This window comes from Watersipora subatra, chromosome 11 (assembly GCF_963576615.1).
Source record: "Watersipora subatra chromosome 11, tzWatSuba1.1, whole genome shotgun sequence".
NCBI classification, from domain to species: Eukaryota; Metazoa; Bryozoa; class Gymnolaemata; order Cheilostomatida; family Watersiporidae; genus Watersipora; species Watersipora subatra.
Window position 1 is genome coordinate 41,369,893 of NC_088718.1, and position 21,963 is coordinate 41,391,855.

The following is a 21,963-nucleotide window of genomic DNA, read 5'->3' on the forward strand; positions in this document are numbered from 1 at the left end:
GGATAGAAACAATATTTTTTAAGCTGCCAATCCAAACCGGTGTTGTAAATGCCCCACAAAATAGTACACAAAATTTTTAAAAGTCAAGGGTGTTTTCTGTTTAGCTACACACGTATCAGTGTGTATTTTTTGTGAGTTGCTTAACTCCCATATATCAAGATGTATATTAATTCAGCTTTATGCCTATCGAAAACAGTTTAACTTGTACTTTGTTACCATGGAAACTGGAGTCGCTTCAGTTTTGTTTATTCAAGATGGGCTTATCAAGCATTTATTAATCTTTTTGACTCGAAATAGTTTTAGTTTATGCATTTAATTTACAAAAAATGTAAATGAAAGCTCTACAATACGAAATGACCAATCATGATATTGCGTGAACCGACGTAGTTGTGCGTAATATGGGATTGCCAAAGATGCAAGCATCGGTGATGCTTACTAACAAAACAAGAAGCTTTTTTGTCACTCCCAGCCACTTTTATTTTTTGTGGGCGACGAAAATGATATCTAGCTGTAAGCCATGCGTGAAATGTAGCCATAAACTCTATTGCTATTGACAGGTAAGCACAGGTTGACCCCTCGCTGTCAGAGCAAAAACTGCTAGAGTTTACAATTATCAGTGAGTGTGTCATCAACAATAAAAACGTAATCTCTAAAGGCGTTCTATGACACAAATCATTGCTTTTCAGCGCCCTCAAAGCTTTATTTTTTTACAAAGCTTTGTAAATCAGCTTGCTCTTAACACAAATACAATCCGGGAATGATTTTCTATTGAAAACAGAGACAAATTATGAGCATTCCATGTTCTGCGGCTCAAGGTTTAGTTTAATTAATTTGAAACTTAGATCTAATATAAGATCTACTGTATGTTAGACCTAAGTGGTAATTTTGTAAGTTTCCATACAGCGAGAGCGCAGCAACACATCCAAAAATGGCGCTGCAGTGCCATCACGGAAACAAACGTGTCACTCTTATTCTGTCGGGACTCAGTGTCGCTGTCTGGAAGCGAGACAACTCGATGCGCTATCTCTGTGCCATGGAGATAGCCTTAGCGACCAGCAGTCACACTTTTGCATTGGTTAAAGATACAACCTTGGCATAAAGCGATGCACTACTATCGCACAACCGTCGCACAATTGTCGCACAACCACCGCTAGTGTGTATAGAAACATGATCGGCTTGTCAGCCCAGCATAGCGCTTTAGCACTGGTGCAGCGCCTTATCGCTGTATCGCAGTGCCATATGCATACCCTATGCCCATATGGGAATCTAGGATACATAAGACTACAGTTACTAACTGTCATAGTTGTAATAATAGATTTACTTATCGTTTCCATGAAGAAGATCATCTCAAGATGGCATGGCTAAATCAATAATCAATACAAATCTATTGACGTGCCCGGCGTCAAGCTGTTTATGTCCTGGTACATGTCCTTCCTAAATTAGATTGACATTATTTCGTGTTTCATAATATTTGTATGACGTCTTCAAAATACCACTTGTACCGCATCGGGTTTTAGCTGGATAGAATTTTATTTTCAGTAGATTATTTAAGGAAATATATTTAAAAGAGCTTAAAATGCTTATTCACTAAAATGATATTTATAGTAGCAGCAGTATTGCTCCAAAGTCTAAAAAGATTTTCTTCCAAAAGTTTTTCTTTGGTGAAATGGGCTGTAGCAGATAGTGGTACCAGCCTCTGTCAAGTTGGTGTCTGTGAATGCTAGTAGAGGGCAAAGTAAAAACCTGGATTCTTACCAACGAATTTATCTTTGGTCTGTCACAGAATTTGTTAGAATCTCAGAAACGTGTCAACCATGGCTTAGTCAAAGGTAGAACATAGCAGACTTACTCTCCGATCAAAAGAACTACGCAGAAGACACTTGTATCATGCAGTGCATGAACTCACAACAAATTGCATATATTTTCATAGAGGCTTGACCTTGCATATCAGTGTGACTTCTGTTGTTGCCTTTGAGATTCCAGCTAAAAATGAGGGTGTTGACTCTCATGTCATTTTCAAAGCAGTCTATTCCTTTTCTTGATTTTGATGTCCAGCATCCTCGAAACGGATTGCTCGCAAAGATATGTTGTAACAAATAGAATAAAAATGACCAGGGCTTTCTTAGCAACAACAGGATATTCTACCATTTGTTGCTCATCAGTTATGTGTCTTGACAACCCTCGCACCCCTGAGACCGACTCACCACTGTTAGGAAGATATTAAGAGACATTGTTTTGAACACTTTGCGACTCGAGAAGCCAAATGTGAAGGGAATTTCCTACATTTATACAAATAACATCCATGTGCTATGGCTGACTGCCTAATATTAGGGCAATTATAGCTGGTAGATAGATTTACTAATGTAACCCATTCATTGATGAATGTTGATCAGAAGAATGCTTTTTGTACTCTTGAAACAAAACACAAAAATTGGTTATCTATCAATATTTCATCTTAAAATTAGAAGCCATGTTGTGACATGTTGTGTCTTTTTGCAAGTCAAAGAGATAGCAGAAAGCTATCTCTTGGATGCAGGTTAAGCTTTACTACTACTGTCACGACCACAACCCCCACATTTTTTATAAAAATTCACTCTTACGCTGTTTATAAAGCGTTTATGAGCAAAATATTTGTAACTCAATAAAAGCCTCAACAGAAATAAAATACAAATTGTTTAATGAGCTTTAACACTATCATCAGATAAAAACCATTATTTCATCCGCTGTTGAACAGCAAAAGCGAACCTAGGATTTCTAATCAAGTTGCAATTGCTAATTGATTGCTAATCGATTAGCAATTGATTGCAATCTAATATTGCGATTGGTTGTACAACAACTAATAATTCCTATGAGTGAATAACTGTCAACAATTTATCATTATGTTTGGTTCAAATATTTATTACTTGCGATCATTAAGAGTGACGGTGCCCAGAAGTTTTTCTATTTTCAATCAAATAGCCTGAAGGTGTTAAAGAGGCTGATTCGCAAGAATCAGATGAAATTTTGAAACCAAATATTTTTGATGCTCTGGCGGAAGGTACGAAGCATATGCGTGTGAAGCTTAAATAAAATTGGACAATTAATGTAGAAACTCAAAACATTTACAATGAGTAACAGACAGACACACAGACACAATAAAAAAGTAGGATTTATTAATATATTTTGCTGAAGTAAATAATTATTTAACATATAGTTACTTAGGTAAAAGTAATAAAGAATGCTAAGCACAAAAGTATGAAGCTGAATTTATAATCTAAAAATTATTTGTATTATAAAATAATAATTCATTTTTAAAAACAGAAACTATATCTGGTTGTCACATCCTCCCCATATAACCCCATAACTTTAAACCCATATAACTTCTGTGGTTTGCTCATTAAGTAGAACTGCATGAGGTTCGTGTTATCATTTTATACGCCAATTTATCTATATTGAACCAGTTGTGCATTTCTCATTATAAATTTGAACATGCACAGGGTTTGAACAAGAAGGACCTTTTAACCCTTTTGCTACCGTGCACATCTGGCTTGAAATTGTTCAGCGTACCGGGCCTGTCAGCTAAGGTTTGAAATTCGACAAGAAAGCAATAAGACTGACATAACTTACCTACAACTGGTTGTAGATCTTTAAATAAATATGCACTGAGAAACTAAGAAAGACCTCCACAAGTTGATATGTATTGCTTGCAATTCCCTTTTGAAGATCTTATAGGCTGGAATGCAACAATTTGGAGCTTTTAATTTTTATTTTTAATATTCTAAATTTAGAATATGCTTTAATTTTATAACTATAATTAACAAAGTTGCATAAAAACTCGTTGCACTTATTGATATGTTTGCTGTAGTCTGCAGTCAGAACTATACATGTGTCAATTAATTATGGTTTACTTAATTAATTTAATGATTAGAAGTATTTGAAATCATAACAAAGTTTTCATATTTCAATGTGTGTAGTGATTAGCATGAAAAAATGGAGAGTTAGTTATAAAGGCAGTTGATATGATTCCTGCCTATTATACTGAACTATTTGCTTGTTATAAACACAAAGTGAGATCAGACAACTCCTATGGCAGGTGAGGAATTGTCTCACCTTCTAATCTAAAGCACTCGTTGCTCTTCACTCAACTTTTGAAAATATGCCGCTGATCCTTCAAGTTAACAGTAATAATTAACTCAGTTTTGATAGTCTTCTTATTGGAAAAATGTAGTTGTTTTAGTATTGAGAGTTATCCTCTAACTGAACTATTCACTTGGCAAACAATTAAAGTGTTACAAATGATTTTTGAAATAGCTATTTTACCACATGCTATCTTTTTATGAGATCCTTCTTTTAGACAGTTGTTGCTGATATTGCTTTGAAAAGATAAACACATTATTGCAGGCCCACAATTAGATTCTGATAATAGCAAGGCTATTGAACGAAGCTACTCTGTATGCCATTTTTCAAATGGTTCTGACAGCTTTAGTTTTTATGTGTTATTTGTAAATTACTTATGTGATTTTTATTAAATGTAAAATCTTTACTATACTAAAAACCGTGTGTGCCTGAAGATACGATTAGAGGTTAGAATGAAATATTACATCGAACAGGATTCAAACTCTTGACCTTTGCCTTAAAAGACCAACAATCTAACACCTACACTAATAGACCACCTTACAGAAATTTATAATAAGTGTGCAAATAGTTATAATCTGTACTTCATCAGCATCCCTGATAATCTCTTTTGACACACTAGACAGACAGAGTACCAGTACTTATCTATAATACATATAATATGTAATATACATTATAAAATTATAATGATAATTTATTATCATTATAAGTTATAATACATTATAATGAGTATAAAGTACTAGTATAAATAATAATGATAACTATAATTTATACTAGTACAGTAGCAATCCTGTGCGTCATGAGAAATCTTCCTGTGTACTAACTATGTGCACGAGTATTCCATGATGTAGCAATATGTGTGGCGTAGTGCAGTTGGTAGTGTGCCAGGCTGCTAAGCGGGCTATCTAAGTTTGGTTCCTGTGTGGTATAACCTTATTTCCTAACGTTTTTACGGTTGCTTCTGACCAACAAATAGATGAACGTCTCTTATTATAGTAAACATTGATGGCTAAAAATCAAGAAAAAGTAACCTTATTTAGCTGTTAAAGTTTAGCTATTCTAATACAAAAACCAAGCAACTGACTACACAATCGTTGCCAAGCAGTAATTAGTTGTAATAAATTAGAACACTTATTAAAAGTTGTTCGATAAAATAAAACTTATATATATTTAACACTTTTCATGAGAGCTATCTGATAATTTCTTGATCAGAACAAAATGTGAAACCGATAAATTTTGGTATTTATTGATTTTTATCTAGCATTTATGAATATAACATTACCAGAACGCATCGTTAGATTGAAAATAGCTATAGTTTTCTATTTTTTCCATGATTTCATATTAGTCTGCAAGAACACACGCCCTTCAAAGCAGTTTTTTTCCTCACTAACAAACGCTAAGCCGTTATTAAGCATCAGTTATGATAAATAGGCAATATATAGTTTCTATCAATCACCATTCTGTTCACCAACAAACCTACTCCGCTACGGTGATTGCTGGTAAGGGTAGTATCATGTATCAATTATGAGTCGTCAATAACCAACCAATAATAGCTTGAGCCATGGGTGTTGATGAGACGTTATCTTTAAAGGCTGTATCTCCAATACCCGAATTTGAGTATTAATGTTTAAGCTCTGATCATTGACCATATGTAACTTTTGTTGACTGTACCTTTGAAATGTTACGAATGAATGTTTGAAAAAATTCAAACACAAAAACAGCACAAAATATAATTAAAATATGAAAATTATAAAACTGGTATTGCGAAATACTGCTTCTGTTTCACCTTGCCACCTGCGGACGGATTCACAGACGGATCATTGTATAGATTTAATTGAACTATAGTAAGGTTATTGCATGGCTTCAACTGTAAATTCATAGACATGAAGCAATTCTGAGATTGATTTGCTTTTTTATTTCTTCTATATTTTTATCATAGTAATCCTTGAGATGCTGGTAAGGACTAGTTTGAGTAGCTCTATTAGCTGAACATTCCAGCATAGTTCTTTGGCTGAAGTTTTAGGCTGAAGCAAATTGGTGAAAGTGTAAGGCAGTATATGAAATATAAGATAGTTATTGCCACGTATGACAGTGTTTGACGTATAAGACTGCTGTTAATACATAAGACAAATGTTAACGTATAATACAATTGTGGATGTCGAAGAAAGTTGTTAATGTATGAGGCAGTTTTCAACATATAAGGCAATTGCTAACATATAAAACAGTTGTTAAAGGCTACTTAACAAGTGCCGATGAGGTATATTTCTAAATAAGTAAGCTATAATTGTTTTATTGATATCTAGAAAACAACTGTAGCACCTTTGTAACTGTATTTTGTCACCAAAAAGTTACACAATATTTGACGTAGCTCAACAACCATTATTGCTGAAATACTAATAAGACCTTTTAGGAACTCGGAAAATAGTCCATTTTACCAAAAAATACATAAAAAGTGTCGTATTGAGATAATAATTGAGGGTTCTTTCTGCTATCAAAGAATAAAGAACAAACATGTGATATAATAAGCCAATCAGCACTTTAACTTGAAAACTAAAATGTTTATGATAACATCCCGGTATAGTAGACCTATAGCACTTCTATATAAATAAACTGATGAATCCAAGACTCTGCAGCAAGTTCTATACTCTCAGCAGGCCGATAGGATCAAATGTTGAGCACCGAGGTTAAACCAAGTATGTAACTTTTTTGTGTTAATGTGGAACAATTATTTTTATTCATTTACAAAAGTTTTTCTTGAATGGTTTCTAGAAATATACTTCTCAAATAATACTGTATCTATGAAAAAGCTCAGACTTATCAAATAATGTTATATTAAAATAAATAAGAAAAATAGACTGAGATAATAAAAAAATTCTTCAAACCTTTTCGTGAAATGACCACCGAGACACGATGTCAGGGTTAGAAGAGTATTTAACGTCTCTCTTTGGTCTTATGTCAATTGCTAGCTGGGTCATACTATCCGAGTCTCTAAAGCAGGTCAAGGCCGTTTTTGCCTCTCGTCGTATTTTAGGAGAGACCCAGCAAACCACGAAAGCCCGACTTGCCACCATCATAAGGGCGAACAGGTCGATGCTGGTAACGATTAATTTCAACGTGCCAAAACTAATGCGATTGTCCCGCAGGTAGCTCCAGTAAATACTTGGGCCTATCATAAGTGGGATGTTGGTGAGCATGTACTGCAGGCTCATTATGAAAGCAATCAGGTTGATACGATTCAGCTGTTCAGCATAACGTCTCGCCGATGCCAGTGAGCTCTGAACAGGATTCGAGGCTTGGTATTGTCTTTTTTTTAAGATGAGAATTCCAAGAACAATGTTGAGGAGAAGTTGGATGATTAGCGTAGCCCCAAGTATTCCAAGTTTTATTAGAGTTTGGGTGGCCATTTTTCCACCCCTCTACAATAAAGAATAAAGCAAATAAGGGAATGACTGTAAAAGACTAATAATAACCTTTTTAACAAATAGTAAGTTTCCATACAGAGATAGCGTAACGACCACCCCCATATCGCGCGGCAGTGCCATCATGGAAGCAGCCATCTTGCTCTCATACTGTTGTGACTCAGTGTCTGTGTTTACAAGCATATTGACATAAGGCGTCACACAACCGTTGCTCTATATAGCACACTATGAAAACGTGATGCCCTTGTTGGCTGAGTGTACCGCTTTGGTGCTGGTATGCCCAGGTGTCGCTAAGCTAATTGTGACACGGATAGCAGGTTGCACTTCGTATAAAGAGAATGTTTCACCATCCCTTCTGTATGTGAACTCAAACACCAATACTGATGAAGATTGGAAAATGGGAAACGTCAATGCCGTGAGTGTGAGTGATCTCAAGAACCAACGACGTAATTAAACGCAGTTAGATACATAAAAAACATGGCTGCTGAGTTTATAAAATGTCTTAATTTTTTTGTATGAGTGTCACAAAGGCTTGTGACATTAGTCTAGTAAGAATGCCAGACATCTACTAGCGAGTAAGAACAATTAGCTAAGCTGTGAACTCACAGCTGCAGGGTTGCAGGTTTAACACCAGCTGGAGCCCACCTGGCTCTCTACACTGACCCTCAGTTCATGCTGCTAATATCGGCTTTCAAGTTCTTAGCCTGGCTTAGAAGAGCGATTTGGTGAGATACAAATATCATGGCTGTTTATAATCAAACAAAGCGCAAGTCTTTCACCACAAAGTAGCTTTTCAACAATTTTCAGAAACATTCTCTCTTAGCCAATAACATGGCTGATGTGTTAGCTAACAGACAAAAGAAATGATTAAAGAAGTTTTCTGCTGCAAAATTATAGATATTATGTGTAACTATACAACAAGGAAGCAGATTTATCAAATAGATTAACTAGTAAAACATACAAATTTCGTTTTAAATTCCTGGTTTTAGGATATGTATTAACAGAGCCATAAGCTTCAAAAAACTTTGTAATTTATTCAACAAAAATTGTGAAATGAAAGTGATTCAGTTTAGAAAACATACTACTGTACATGATAATGTCCTGCAGAAAGCATCACTGCCGATAGATTTGTAGCAGAAACCACTGCAGCGTCAAGCACAACAGCAAAGCAGTGCAGCAAATAGCACCACAGCTGACAGTATTTCAGCAGATAACACCACATCAGATGTCACTGTAGCAGAGAGCAGTGCAGCAGGTAGCATTACAGTTGATATTTTCGTAGCCCATAACATATGCTAACAGGCAAAAGAAACAACTAGAGAACTTTTCTGACAGAGCTATAAATATTTGGTGTATCATTGAAAAAAGGTTAGATTTATAAATAGGAACCAGTAGTAAAGCATGGAAATTTTTAAACTTTTTGCTCAAAGGTAATTGTAATAAAGGCAAAAGTTTCAAACAATATACTTTTACTTTATATTACAAATAATACAAATAGTCTGGAAAGAAATTGATTGTAGAAAACATACTACGGCAGGCGAAAACGCCATTTCAGATAGTCACGCAGCAAATAGAATCACTGATAGCAGCAGATAGCTCTACAGCGGATAGCACTACAGCAGATAGCACTGCAGCAAATAGTATCACAGCAGATAGTTTTGCAACAAATAGCATTGCAGCAAACAGCGTTACAGCAGATAATACTGCTGCAGATAGCTTCGTAACGAATAGCGTATGCTATTACAGCACACCTCAGGAACACGGAGAAGAAAAAAGTGGAAGTACGTAAATACATCCATATTGATGACTTGACAGAGTGAAACAGGGCGAGGATATGAACCTCCTTTACTCTAATCCGTTCTATGATTGATTGCCAATTTATTAGCAAGAACATGCTTGTAACAGTTTCAAATGAATAATTATAGGATACGCTGTCGCCTGCCAACGACCTTGTTATTTTTACAGCTGTGGAATTTTCTGCGGCAAAGTTTTTAGCTGGGCGTTCAGTGGTTTTGCAACTAATTGGTTTTAAATATATAAGTTAGTAGGAGGATGTACCAACAGTGTTATACTTGCCTTAAAGCAGTTTTCTCCATCAATTGCTAATAGGAGGCTTCCGATCTCATTTCAACGTGCGACTTGGTTGGTGAAAACTTGCAATTATGAACTTTTGGAAAGTTTTTTAGTTGGAAATCATTGTATTGTAAATGAAACATTGAAACTATTTGTAAGAATTTGTACTTGAAATCTTCTAAAGCCGCATTATGCACATAATATTGAAACTGCATATTTTCTGCTTTAAAATTGCTTGTCTGTTTACATGTTAATTGAGCGTACACGTAAGTGTGTACACGTGTGATACAGATGTTTTTGAAATGCTGTAACAGCTGTTGGACACATTATATAGGCAGATACACAGCTGATATGTATTGTGTATCTTTATTTTAAGCTGTACATATCAACGTGCTCATGCTAGTCTGTCAATCTGCGAGTGCTCATGTTTACATCTTTAATAATATTACATCTGATGGGTAAGAATGACATTCCTTTAAATCCATTGTAAATGAGTTAATCAAAAAGCTACATTTTTCTATAATCTTTTCTTAAACTAAGATGTTAATAATTAATTACTTGCATGTTATTTGGCGGAGACTAATAAATATTGATTATTGATAAATAGTTATTGGTTTGACTCAAGCGTTACTGCAACTCCCATGTGAGGTAAGTTACTGCAACTCATATGTGAGGTAAGTTACTGCAACTCCCATGTGAGGTAAGTTACTGCAACTCACATGTGAGGTAAGTTACTGCAACTCACACATGAGGTAAATTACTGCAACTCCCATGTGAGGTAAGTTACTGCAACTCACATGTGAGGTAAGTTACTGCAACTCACATGTGAGGTAAGTTACTGCAACTCACATGTGAGGTAAGTTACTGCAACTCACATGTGAGGTAAGTTACTGCAACTCACATGTGAGATAAGTTGCTGCAACTCACATGTGAGGTAAGTTACTGCAACTCACATGTGAGGTAAGTTACTGCAACTCCCATGTGAGGTAAGTTACTGCAACTCAAATGTGAGGTAAGTTACTGCAACTCCCGTATGAGGTAAGTTATGCTTTTGTTCAAACAAGGTAAGTCTGTTAACAATCTTAATTAAAAGAAATACTAGCTGACAGCCAGATCTGTTGACTCCGATAAGAAAAAATACCAATAAGATTTAATGCAAGATTAGAGAGAGGTCATGGCAGCTTCTAATGAATAATCAATTTTTTTTAAATTTATTAACAAAATTATTGTACAGACAAGTAACTAGATAATGCTATTAGTAAACCTGGTGATGCCCAGGATTTCTGTCACTGTCATTCAGAAAGCCTGCAGGTGGATGTCTAAAAGTCTGGCTCTCAGGAACCAGATGTAGTTTTGCAGTTGAATTATTAAAGTTGTTCATGCTCACCTTTCAATCTATGCATAAAAAATGCTATAAAAAGCGTTAGTTGATGAAACAAATTAGTTTAGCTTTTAAATTTCTTATATTCAAAAGCTTTCCAATTATAGATATTTGGTGTATTTATGAAAAGATTTGTTAAATTTATAAATGGGAATTACTAACAAAAAATTTTGAACAACATATTTTTGAAGTACGGAAATACACACATAATACGTTGGAGAATTGAGAAGTGGTTTGGATGTTAAGACTTGCATTCATTCAGTTTTCATTTATCAATACTATGCATTGCTGAGCTACACTAGTGAATGTAGCCATATTATTAGGTTTGTACGCAGCGACATAAGTCATAAAATATACAAATAAAAATGATCTTTTTTGTAATAAAAAACGTATATTTCTCTGTAGGTGCCAAACTTTTTTATGCTACCTATTGAAATTTTTAAGATTGAAAAAAAGAAAATGCCGAATGTTGTTTTATAAAACACTTCACTCACCGCAGGTGCATTCTTGTAGTTACATTTGCCTGATCTCTGCTCGAACTCTGTGTTGTACATATAGTAGCAGCTGATGCCAGTAGAAAGAAATATACAGCAGACAGAGATAAGCAATGCCACCCATGGCTTGGCTAGCATTGCAAACCTAAAAGATATAACAGCAGTTTTTAATTAAATTTATCTGTAAAGTTCAATAAAATGACTACTTTTACAACATTTTACAAGAGACATACCTAAAACATAAATAAACCGTTCTGAGAGCGTTTACGTTATAGATATTTTATGTTATACAAACAGTAAAATACATGTAAATAGCCTAATCTGTTCCAAAATCTTCCCGAACTCACCCTTTAGGCCCTTCTAAAAAAAAAAACTAAACTCAACTTTTTGATTTACTGACTTTACAGCAACTGTGGTATTATTGATTTGTATTGACAACTTTTCTCTCTTTTATTCTCACTTTCATTTGGTATAGGGTTATGATTACCTTTAATTTATATCGAGGAGGGTGCATACCTTTAATGTCAACAGATATAATTTGTTCACTATTTTTTTAAGCAGCATGGTCTATAATGCAAAGAAAAGCAATATTATCAATGTCTAAAATAAAGTATATGTCTTTATATTTATATATATACATGTATATAAATATATCTTTACTATAATAAGAGCAGTGTGTCTGTCCATTCATCTGAAGCGAGGACTAAAAGTTTGGATAAAACACCACACTCAACAAAACTCCAACTTGTGATAGTTAGTTTGGTAGACTGACACTCTAACACCTGCCCTAATTGATTGCCTTTGGTTATTTCTGAATACTTGTGCAGCTACTTATTCTCTGTGCTTTATCGGATCACCTGATGGTCTCTCACACTTGAGTACCAGTGAAACTGTATTTATAATAGAGATAACCCTATACATTCTTTTATCTCCCTATCCTGGCAAGAGAGAAAATGATACTGCCAAAGCTAACTATGAGAGTCCGTTATTCAAATCAAGTTTGAGAACTTGCACCGATTTAAAACTGTATCTTATACAGAATTTTTATGTAATATGAAGCAAAAACTTTAAATAAATTATTTACATTAACCCAAATTTACGTTAAAATAGATTTACGTTTAAGGAGCCTCTACTGTATTACATGAAGTGGATGTGAAGGCTATGTCCGCATACAAGGACATTAAAATCAGACCAATCTGGAGAAGATAACTCAGAGCATATTTGCAAGGCTCGCGTCTCCTTAGCTAATTCTACCTGCGATGAGCACAATTTTACTTTTCAAAAAGTTATCACGTAAAACAACACTTAAAGGTTTGATAGAATTTTTATCAATTTAAATTAGCAATAGTCCTAAATACGTGATTTTATTGGCCAATAAGCAGACCACACTAGCATTATTAATGAATGGCTATTGTCTATAGATTAGCTATTAGCACTTTGGTACTGTTTTGAATGCCGAGCATAAGCGATCTGAAACCACCAACTCATCTAACCATTTCTTTAGAAAATTTTTTTATGTTCATATTAAAAATGGACCTAAGTGACTTCTTTGGTGTTAGTATCCCACCTGTTTTAGAGATAAGAAATACAGTGCTGTCAGAAATTATGAGACCACCCAATAATTCTCGCCTTTGTTCAACTTTGCACCTCTGCTGGCACCATATTAATTCATTCATTTGCCACATATTGTACATCATTAGATGCAGAAATTTTTCCTTGTTTTAGTAAAGTAAATCAGGAGTCTTTCATTGATCTTTTACAGCATTGGTGATAGAATTAGTGTCATCAAGTTATCTCTTCAGTGTCCGACCACATAGCTTGTTAGTGGTAAAACGTGATGTCATCACTATGTGTTGTGCATTCTGTAATCTCACAAAGTCAAATAGTTTGGCATAAAAAAATAAAAAATGAATAAAATAATAAAACGAATAAAAAAATGAAAATATCTTTTTGTTTTTTATTCATATCAGTTGCATATGCCTTTCGATTGAGATAAAAAATAAGTATGGATTGTTGTGATGGAAATTTGCTTCATATTAATTAGTAGAAAACTCCGCATCTAATGGTTTATGGTTTATGATAGTTTTTTGTAAAACTAAGTCAGTAAATCATTGCTACCACCTTGTCTCTTAAAATGTGAGGTGGTCTCATAATTTCTGACGGCACTGTATGTGCGAAATTGGGTCAGTAGTTGCTATCATTGCTATAGTTGATATCAGCTATTGCATTCAAATTTCACCGTTGCGCGTTTTTATCCCATTGGTCTCTTTGCAACTATAAACGTCACAATCACACCTTTGATTGGTCTGGACATTTTAATCGCAATCAAGTTTTGTTGATTTTAATCTTAAAACATCCTGGCAGTCAGATCACCTTAAACATCAAAAACAATCCCAAATTATAGAAAAATGTCGATACTTTTTAATGAAATCTCCTAAAATTTTGTGCAAGTTTATTGTTAACCCTGACGTGTCTCGGTGGTCAATTCATAAAAAGATTTGAATAATTTTTTGCTTTATCTTATACTATTTTGTTGATTTATTTTAAAATAGATTTACTTGATGTTTGAGCTTTTTTATAGTTTTACAGGTAGAAGGCCTCAAAATAAAATTTAAATCAATAATTTCTATTTAGTTTTCAAAGTTTATTTTTCCCAAACCGGTAGTTTGCTGTTTACCATGTTATAAAATCTTGTCATGACTGACTCCATGAACAAATCTTTTAAAGCCATGTGAGTTAATTATGATTTACTATAAATTGATGGCCATGCGTTGTGGTTCCTTTTATTTTCCTGATGCCATCTTTTTTTATTTACAAAACACGTTCTTATTAATAAAAACTTCTAAACTTGAAAATGTTCTTTAAATAAAAAAATGCTGCAAATAAACCACAAAATGACTCCGGATTTTTAAAATCACACTACGTAAAGCTTTAAATATAATCGTTAAATGCGTCATGGCTTTTATGGAAATGCAACCAGAAAATATGTTTTTGAGGTGACAACTGATGAAGGTGTGAAACCAAAGGAATGTTTGAACTCTTGTTTTTATTGTGAGCAGAACTAGCAGTCTGAGAATCAACTTCAGCAGTCGGTATACTCTTCCTTGTCAACCATTAAGTGATAGCCCATACAGCGATAGTGAAGCTATACTTCAGCGCATTAATGTTAAAGCGTTACACTGATCAGACAAGAAGTTTGTGTTTCTGTAGAGTGCTATAGTAAATTTACGGTTGTGTGACTTCATTGAGCGGTTCAACAACAAAAACTTCTGCAAATGAAGCAACAGAAAAGCAAAACCTATGTCGTTGGTTGCTAAAGCCGTTTCCATGGTACATGGAAACTGTACCATAAAAATTTTACCACGTAACATCCATGTGGCGCATCACACGGGTGTTTTATTTGTAAAACAGCGAAACCGAACTACGCCAGAATGAGAGTGACTTGGCTGTTTCCATAATCTCATTGCAGCAACATGTGAGGGTGTGTCACTACGCCCTCAATCTATGGAAGCTTAGTGATAATCGTGCAACTGATTAAATATTTCATGTTCAGTCAAGTTTGACTTTCTCCTTTGTCATGCAACCTTCTTCTTACACAACAGGAAAAGATAAGGGGAGACGAAGAAGAAAAACAGAGATGCTTGCTGACAAATAAAAATGATGTTGATGAATAGGTTTTAATGAACTAAAATTATTTAATAACAAAGAAAATGTCAGGTTTGGTAGCTTTCATGAGCTGAAGAAAAGTTATACATGAATTAGTAGTGTAACCAAAATAAAAGTATGCCATTCAATAAAATTTATTAGTGAAGAGAATAGATTTTTTAAACTAGAAAATCACAGATAACCTACTGTTTTGATTTGTATTTGTTGGAATAGAAGATTTTAACAAAATGAAGCATGAATTGTTTCATCAGTTATAGTGTTAGTCTGTGGCTATATGCATTAAATGTAGTACAGTAGGCCCTCCTATCGCGTGAATAATTCGCTCCAGGTACGTTTATGTTAAAGGGATTTTACGTTATGAAAACAGTAAAATACATGGAAATTACCAAATATGGTCCATAATTTTTCCAAACCTACCCCTTTCAGCATGCATAAAGAAAACACTTGACTCAACTTTTTTAATCTGTGAGCTGTACCGTGACTGCAGTAATATAAGTTTGCATTGACAACTTTTCTCCTTTTCATAATCAATCTAATTTGATAGATCATGATTAAGGTGATTTTACAATAAGTTGATGGAGAGCGCATACCTTCGACGCTCATTTACAATGATTTGCTTATTTATGTTAAACAGCAAAGTCTATTTTGCAAAGTAAAACTAATAACAAATGTTTTAACGTCTACAAGAAAGCAAAACAAAAGAATTCACAAAAATTTGTACTACCTATTCGTAGCCTATCTGAATCCAGGGGTCAAGGTTAGAATAAAAGAGAACTTTCAACCATACTCTAACTCACGACATTCAGATTGGTGGCCCAACGATGTAACACACCTGCACCAATCGATCACCTTTGTATTTATGAACAATTGCGCAGCTACCTATTCTTTGTCTAGTCGAAACATCTGACGATCTATCATGACGAACTAGATGGTTGCGAAAATTGCATATATATAATAAATATAACGCTACATGCACGTCGGTTCTTTTTTTCACAAGTGTGGTGAGATAAGTTCAAATTGAATTTGAAGACTCGCCTGACTTGACACTTGACATAATACAAAATTTTTTACGTAGTGGGAAGCGAAAACTTTTCATAACTTCTTTACGTTATCTGGAATTTACGTCATAGGTGGTACAGGTTAAAGGAGCGCCTGCTGTAGTTGAGTTGGTTTATACTTAAACCTACTCTTTCCTGAATAAGTATAGAACTTGGGCTTTTCTTACGTGGAACTAGAGTGCTAAAGCAGTAAGCATAGATGCCCTTTTGCACTATAAAAGCACATTATCTGGTAATAATATGATAATAATTCATTTACATGTATATAAACTTAGCTATTTGGCTAATCACTTAACACTTCAAATTAATACTTTTTTAACAGTTTTGAATGGTTAAAAATTTGGAGTTGTCTACTTACCGAACAGGTTTGGCGAGCATGAGAACCCTTTCAAGGACTAAAGCGATGATTATCAAACTTGTTCCAATGCGTCCGACGAATCGAAAGGCTTGTATATACATGCAAATACCATCATTAAAGTGAAGGTTTTTGTTAACAGAGACGGCGTAGTCTGGGAGATAGTTTCCTGTGACCCATATGACATCACAGAAAAACATCGCTACAAAAGAAAATTTTTTACTTCATCTGTTATCTTTTTGTTTAACATAATCTTTTTTATAATTATACAAAAAGGTTGGTCAGATTAACTGCCAATTCTATTCTATTTTCAGGCTGATTAAGGGGGCTTTCAGGTTTCTATCAAGTTATCTAACAAGTGCTCTACACATTAGGAAATATAAAAAAATACCTATCACAAATGATAAGGGTTTATGTATTACTATGCTTATCTATAAACTTGGGGTTTTCTTCTACTGCCCCTTTAACGATATGTGATTAACTTACTCTATTGATTTAGCGGTAAAAAACATTTTTTTCTAGACTTCTCCACACATATCTGTGATCCCTACACTTATTAATGACCCCGAATGATGTTACTGAAATATTTTAAGCATATACAAAACGTGCTCGTTATAAGGCAAGTGTTCAGTTTTCTAGCCTGAAAACATTAAAATGTTTATAAAAATCTTGGATTACATATATTGATTAATAGTTCTTTTAATCATCGTATATAAAGACTTACCAATAAATAAACCAAGTTTTAGCCACAAACGGCTGCATCAAAAATGATTACATAAGAGTTAAAATGTCTTCATGACACATTTTGTTTTCATGAACTATTACTACTCAATATGAAATATAAGTTTTTACCTATGAAATTAATTTAAGATATTATAATGCAAGCTTTTCACCAGAAAATCTTTTTAAGCACAACAGTTTTAAATTTTTTTATGACAGTTTTTGTATGTTTGAGAAAGGAATCAACATAAAATGATAGCATAAGGTTAGTATAAGAGAATACGGGGGTGTGGAGAGACCTCCCTACCTGATAGATAGACAGCTGATGAATAGTTACGAATGTTTCTTCTACTCGCTGTCACTATAGCCAGACAAAGTCCTAGAAAAAATACAACTAATTAACATCATATGATGATAGCTGGTAGTTGAAACAAGCAGACGTTGAACTTAAATACTTAAATTGGTATAAAAATATCTTTAAATGCATATAAACAGAAAGCATTTAAAAACACATCTTTCTGTTAAAACCTAACATTTTTTATAAACAGTGTATGATTTCAGAAATTTTAGATCAATGTTGTTTAGTTTATTTAGAATGAAGTTGACACTAAAATAAATATAACATAATATTATATATGTATTGCATTATGACATATTATTTCGTGTTAAATTATATTACAATTAATTTTAGTCCAAAAATTCCATCGCCATCATGAATCTTTTACAGCGTTTATAATTATTTAGAGTTTTGTGCATAAAATTGTCAGCCACTCATTTGATAAACCTGCCAACAGATGGTTTTTAGCCAAAAGAAATTAAAAAAAAAGCTGGGAGAATTTTGTTTTTACCAAAAAAAACAAAGAAAAGTCGCCAAAAATTTTCAAATACTTTTTCTTGCTGTAATCAGAGTAATTCTGCTGAACAAGTACAAGCACTGCTCATTGTTGGCTCAAACTTTTATTTATATTTGGTGACTTCCGTTGTGGTGTTGAACAATAATAAGTGGCATTGACATTGGTTGTTGGCCACCGTGAGAAGTAGGAACAAAGAACCTGCTGCAATGACTCAGTCTGATTGTGATAAAACCATTGAAAACTGTTCTGTAACAAAGAGCATCTATAACAAAGACAAAGTAAAAGCTGTTTTCACCGATAAAATGTAAGATTTTAAAAAGATGCAAATATGAGCACTTGTAGTTGGACAGACCCGCGCCTGCACATCGATATGTACAGTTTAAAATACAAGTACACGATGTGCATAAAACTATACAAATAGCTACTCAAACAGCTGCAAGGGTTAAAAGATGACTCAAGAATTTAAATTCAGAGTCAGAGAAAATGTAGCATATCGTACATGCAACTGAACCATAAATACACATGTGTACATGCTCAGGGAAAGTACAAAAACGAAAAAAAGGCTGCACTGAGTTCACTGGCGTATGTACAAATCTATATGAGACTGGTTTTTAATTTGATACAATATTCATGGCTGAACGAATGGAATATTGAACGTCTCTTTAACAAAGACCAATTCAATAGTTAAGAAAAGTTAGTCATTTCCCATGTGCTGTTAAATTAGCATTTAAGAACTGTGAAATGTTGTTAGACACAAAGGAAATTTTCTCTACAAATGGTTGATTTAGGGGCCAATTGGAACCCGAGTGCGAATGCATTGACATGACTTTAGATTAAAAGAATATACATGTATATCTACTTTAAAGTTAAAAACTCTTTTGATGTTGACAAGTGTATTTTTCAAAATGGCAGTGATATTATGACTGACTATACAGGCGCTAAGACACGACTAAATTAGTTATCTTACCTAAAGAGCTAAGAAACTATCAATGTTTCCAAATACCAGTAATATTTTCCCTTTTATGGTGTTCATTAAGTTAATACAACACATTTAACTTTATTTATATATGCTGTCACAGACATAAAGTATTTTTTTACTTTTGTCAAAGTTTCACTTTTCAGCATAATTTTAAGATATGTTTTCCATCTGCACTAAAGAGCTTTGCAAAATAAATATACAACTAAAGATGAAAAAACTTGACTCACTGAACACTTCCTACCTATGATCAGAAGTGTATACAGAATAGGATTGCCGATGAGGTTCATATACTTGACAGCCGCATAGACTTGTCCGTCGCCTTCTTCTGAAAGCCATGTTGGTCTTCCCGAACCTCTGGAACCTCGATCGTATCCTGTTTTACTTCTGTTAAATGATGGTTCTTCAGGGAAAAGTCTATGGTCTGCTGTAGAGTTCCAAATCGACTCTCTGTCTGTGTAATTTTCATGGCTGTAAAAAGGTTGGCTGGCTGCCATTCTGAGTGTTCAGAGACGTGTTTCACTGTGGAATACTTCAATAACTTTGAGATGAGGAAAAACTTTGTCATGAGTTATAGGGAGAGAGCATTTCTAAGAATATTCACAGGAGTGGATAAAATAGGGGTAAAATAAAAAAACATTAATCAGACAAACAAAGCCTTTTTCTGATATAACTGCGTATGTAATAATGTATTACATTAGTATTTATTATAAATAACTATCCTAAATGGTTATTGATGACATAAAGGAAAAAAGTTGTTTCAGAATTTTGGTCATTATTCATATCGCATGACAGTATCAAAAGGAAAAAATATTGACAAAGAAAGTATGTTTTTGAATGAAAGTCACTGAGTCAAATACGGCTATTTATGGACCAGATAAAAACTTTCTTTAAAGTTGTGCCAACCATTGAGAATAATAGTTTTTTATGACTTCTAGTAACAGCGTGTAAAATAACAAAAAGGTATTAGACATTGCTGTAGATGCAATTAACTTCGAAAAAGTGTTAACAAATTTTTGTAGTTTGAGCCTGGCTATGTGAGGGAGTGCTGAAACAAACTAGGCCATTTCCTTCATAAATGAACCTAACATTTTTGGGGTTTTTAATATAATGGTTAAACAGCCTGATTCATGTTTTTAAACCAGTTTCTGCAATCGCAGGGCGTTTATCTGATCATAGAATCACATAAATCCATAGAGCAATCTTTTGCTAGATTACGACTTTTAACCCTATAGGTGCGCTAAAGTATAGGCCTGAGAATTTATTTTTACACCCCTGCACTGCTAGGGGGTAGCTCCAGCAGATGATTATAGTAAGCTGATACCTCCAAGAGGCGAGATTTGATTTGCATAAACAATAACATAGGACTGAGATATTTGCCAGATCGACCAATTATTGATTGGGAAATGAAAGCATGAGAGGGATTATGGTAGACTTATGACACTCATCGGTAGCGAAACTCTCAAGAGATAAAACCTACACAAACCTACAAAAATTTATGAGGTGTTATCGAAACTAGTCACACTTTAATATCTTGTGATTAGGTTAAACCTTTTAGGGTGCTGTCGATACCCCTACGCATAAGGATATCAACAGCACCATAAAAAGTATCAAACACTGAAGCCAACAAGCTAGATCAAGCATAAATAAGCTAGCATGAGCTTATAAATAAATATAATAATAATTTATAATAAATTATAAATAGAAGCTCAAAAAACAAAAATGAAAGAGAAAAATGAGAATGTCTTCCACGGCTGTGAGTTAATATTCACCTTGCCACATCTATTGTCTATTCGGACAGATTGTTTGACAAACTGTCGCTCGAAATATTTTGTGACACATAAAATGTGTTGTCTTTAGCTTTTGTTACTACAAAAACAACACTCTGTATCCGCAGACACACGCACAGTTACTCCCAGCTATCTTTAAAGCTAATTAAAAACTGTTTAGTATCTTTAGATATTCAAGTTATCAATTGAAGTTCATGTCAGATGAGCGGACAACTACTTGACCAAATTATCATAGAGATACACACAGCTTGAGGTCCGAAAACTAATACCAGTCAATGTTTACTATGGTGTTTCATTTTTTAGCCTTTTTCTTCAAAAGCTCATAAGCTCGCCTCATGTTGAGCAGTATCCCAACTTTGCTACAGCTAGTACTTTTTTAACCTACTCATGTGGAAAGAACAATTTACTTCGTTCATATATATATATATATATATATATATATATATATATATATATATATATATATATATATATATATATGTAGAGATATATATGTAGAGATATATATGTAGAGATATATATGTAGAGATATATATATTTATATAGAGATACACACAACTTGGAGTTTGAAAACTAATACCAGTCATTGCTTACTATGACTTACTAATATTACTTGCCAGATTGTTTGACATACCGTAGCTCAGGATTTTGTGACAGCCTTATTTACAGATAATAAGGGCATGCATGACAATGAATCAAAAAAGGTAATGACCCCATGACCCCAATATTTCAATGCTTTTGTGCTCTGATAACCCGCATATTGCCTTATAACAAATGCTACAAATGTTTTATTGGACTCGCTGGTTTTTGATGGAGTAGTTAACCGTACCACTCACATATCACAAAAGTGGCATATAGATGATAACTCCTAGTTTATAGACACAAGTGAAACTAAAGAACTACTTTAACATACCGTAGTAGAAAATATTTTACTAGTTTAACTCTCCTACTCCTTTAGGATGCGTATGGAAAGTCTTTACATGGTCTTCAGTGATGTACAACTGTACACGTAGAAGGTAAACATTTTTCAATTTGTGCTATCAAAATTTTTATTATAATACTAT

General features: G+C 33.9%; 1 protein-coding gene across 1 annotated transcript; it reads right to left on the reverse strand.

Moving 5' to 3' along the window:
• Positions 1 to 6,121: 6,121 nt before the first annotated feature.
• Positions 6,122 to 19,639, reverse strand: LOC137408535 (uncharacterized). The gene is made up of 5 exons (XM_068095098.1): positions 19,354 to 19,639; positions 17,587 to 17,658; positions 16,563 to 16,761; positions 11,481 to 11,625; positions 6,122 to 7,529 (listed from the first exon to the last, which is right to left on the reverse strand). The coding sequence occupies exons 1-5, from the start codon at positions 19,604 to 19,606 to the stop codon at positions 6,990 to 6,992; spliced, it is 1,209 nt and encodes a 402-aa protein (XP_067951199.1). The 5' UTR covers positions 19,607 to 19,639; the 3' UTR covers positions 6,122 to 6,989.
• Positions 19,640 to 21,963: the final 2,324 nt, after the last annotated feature.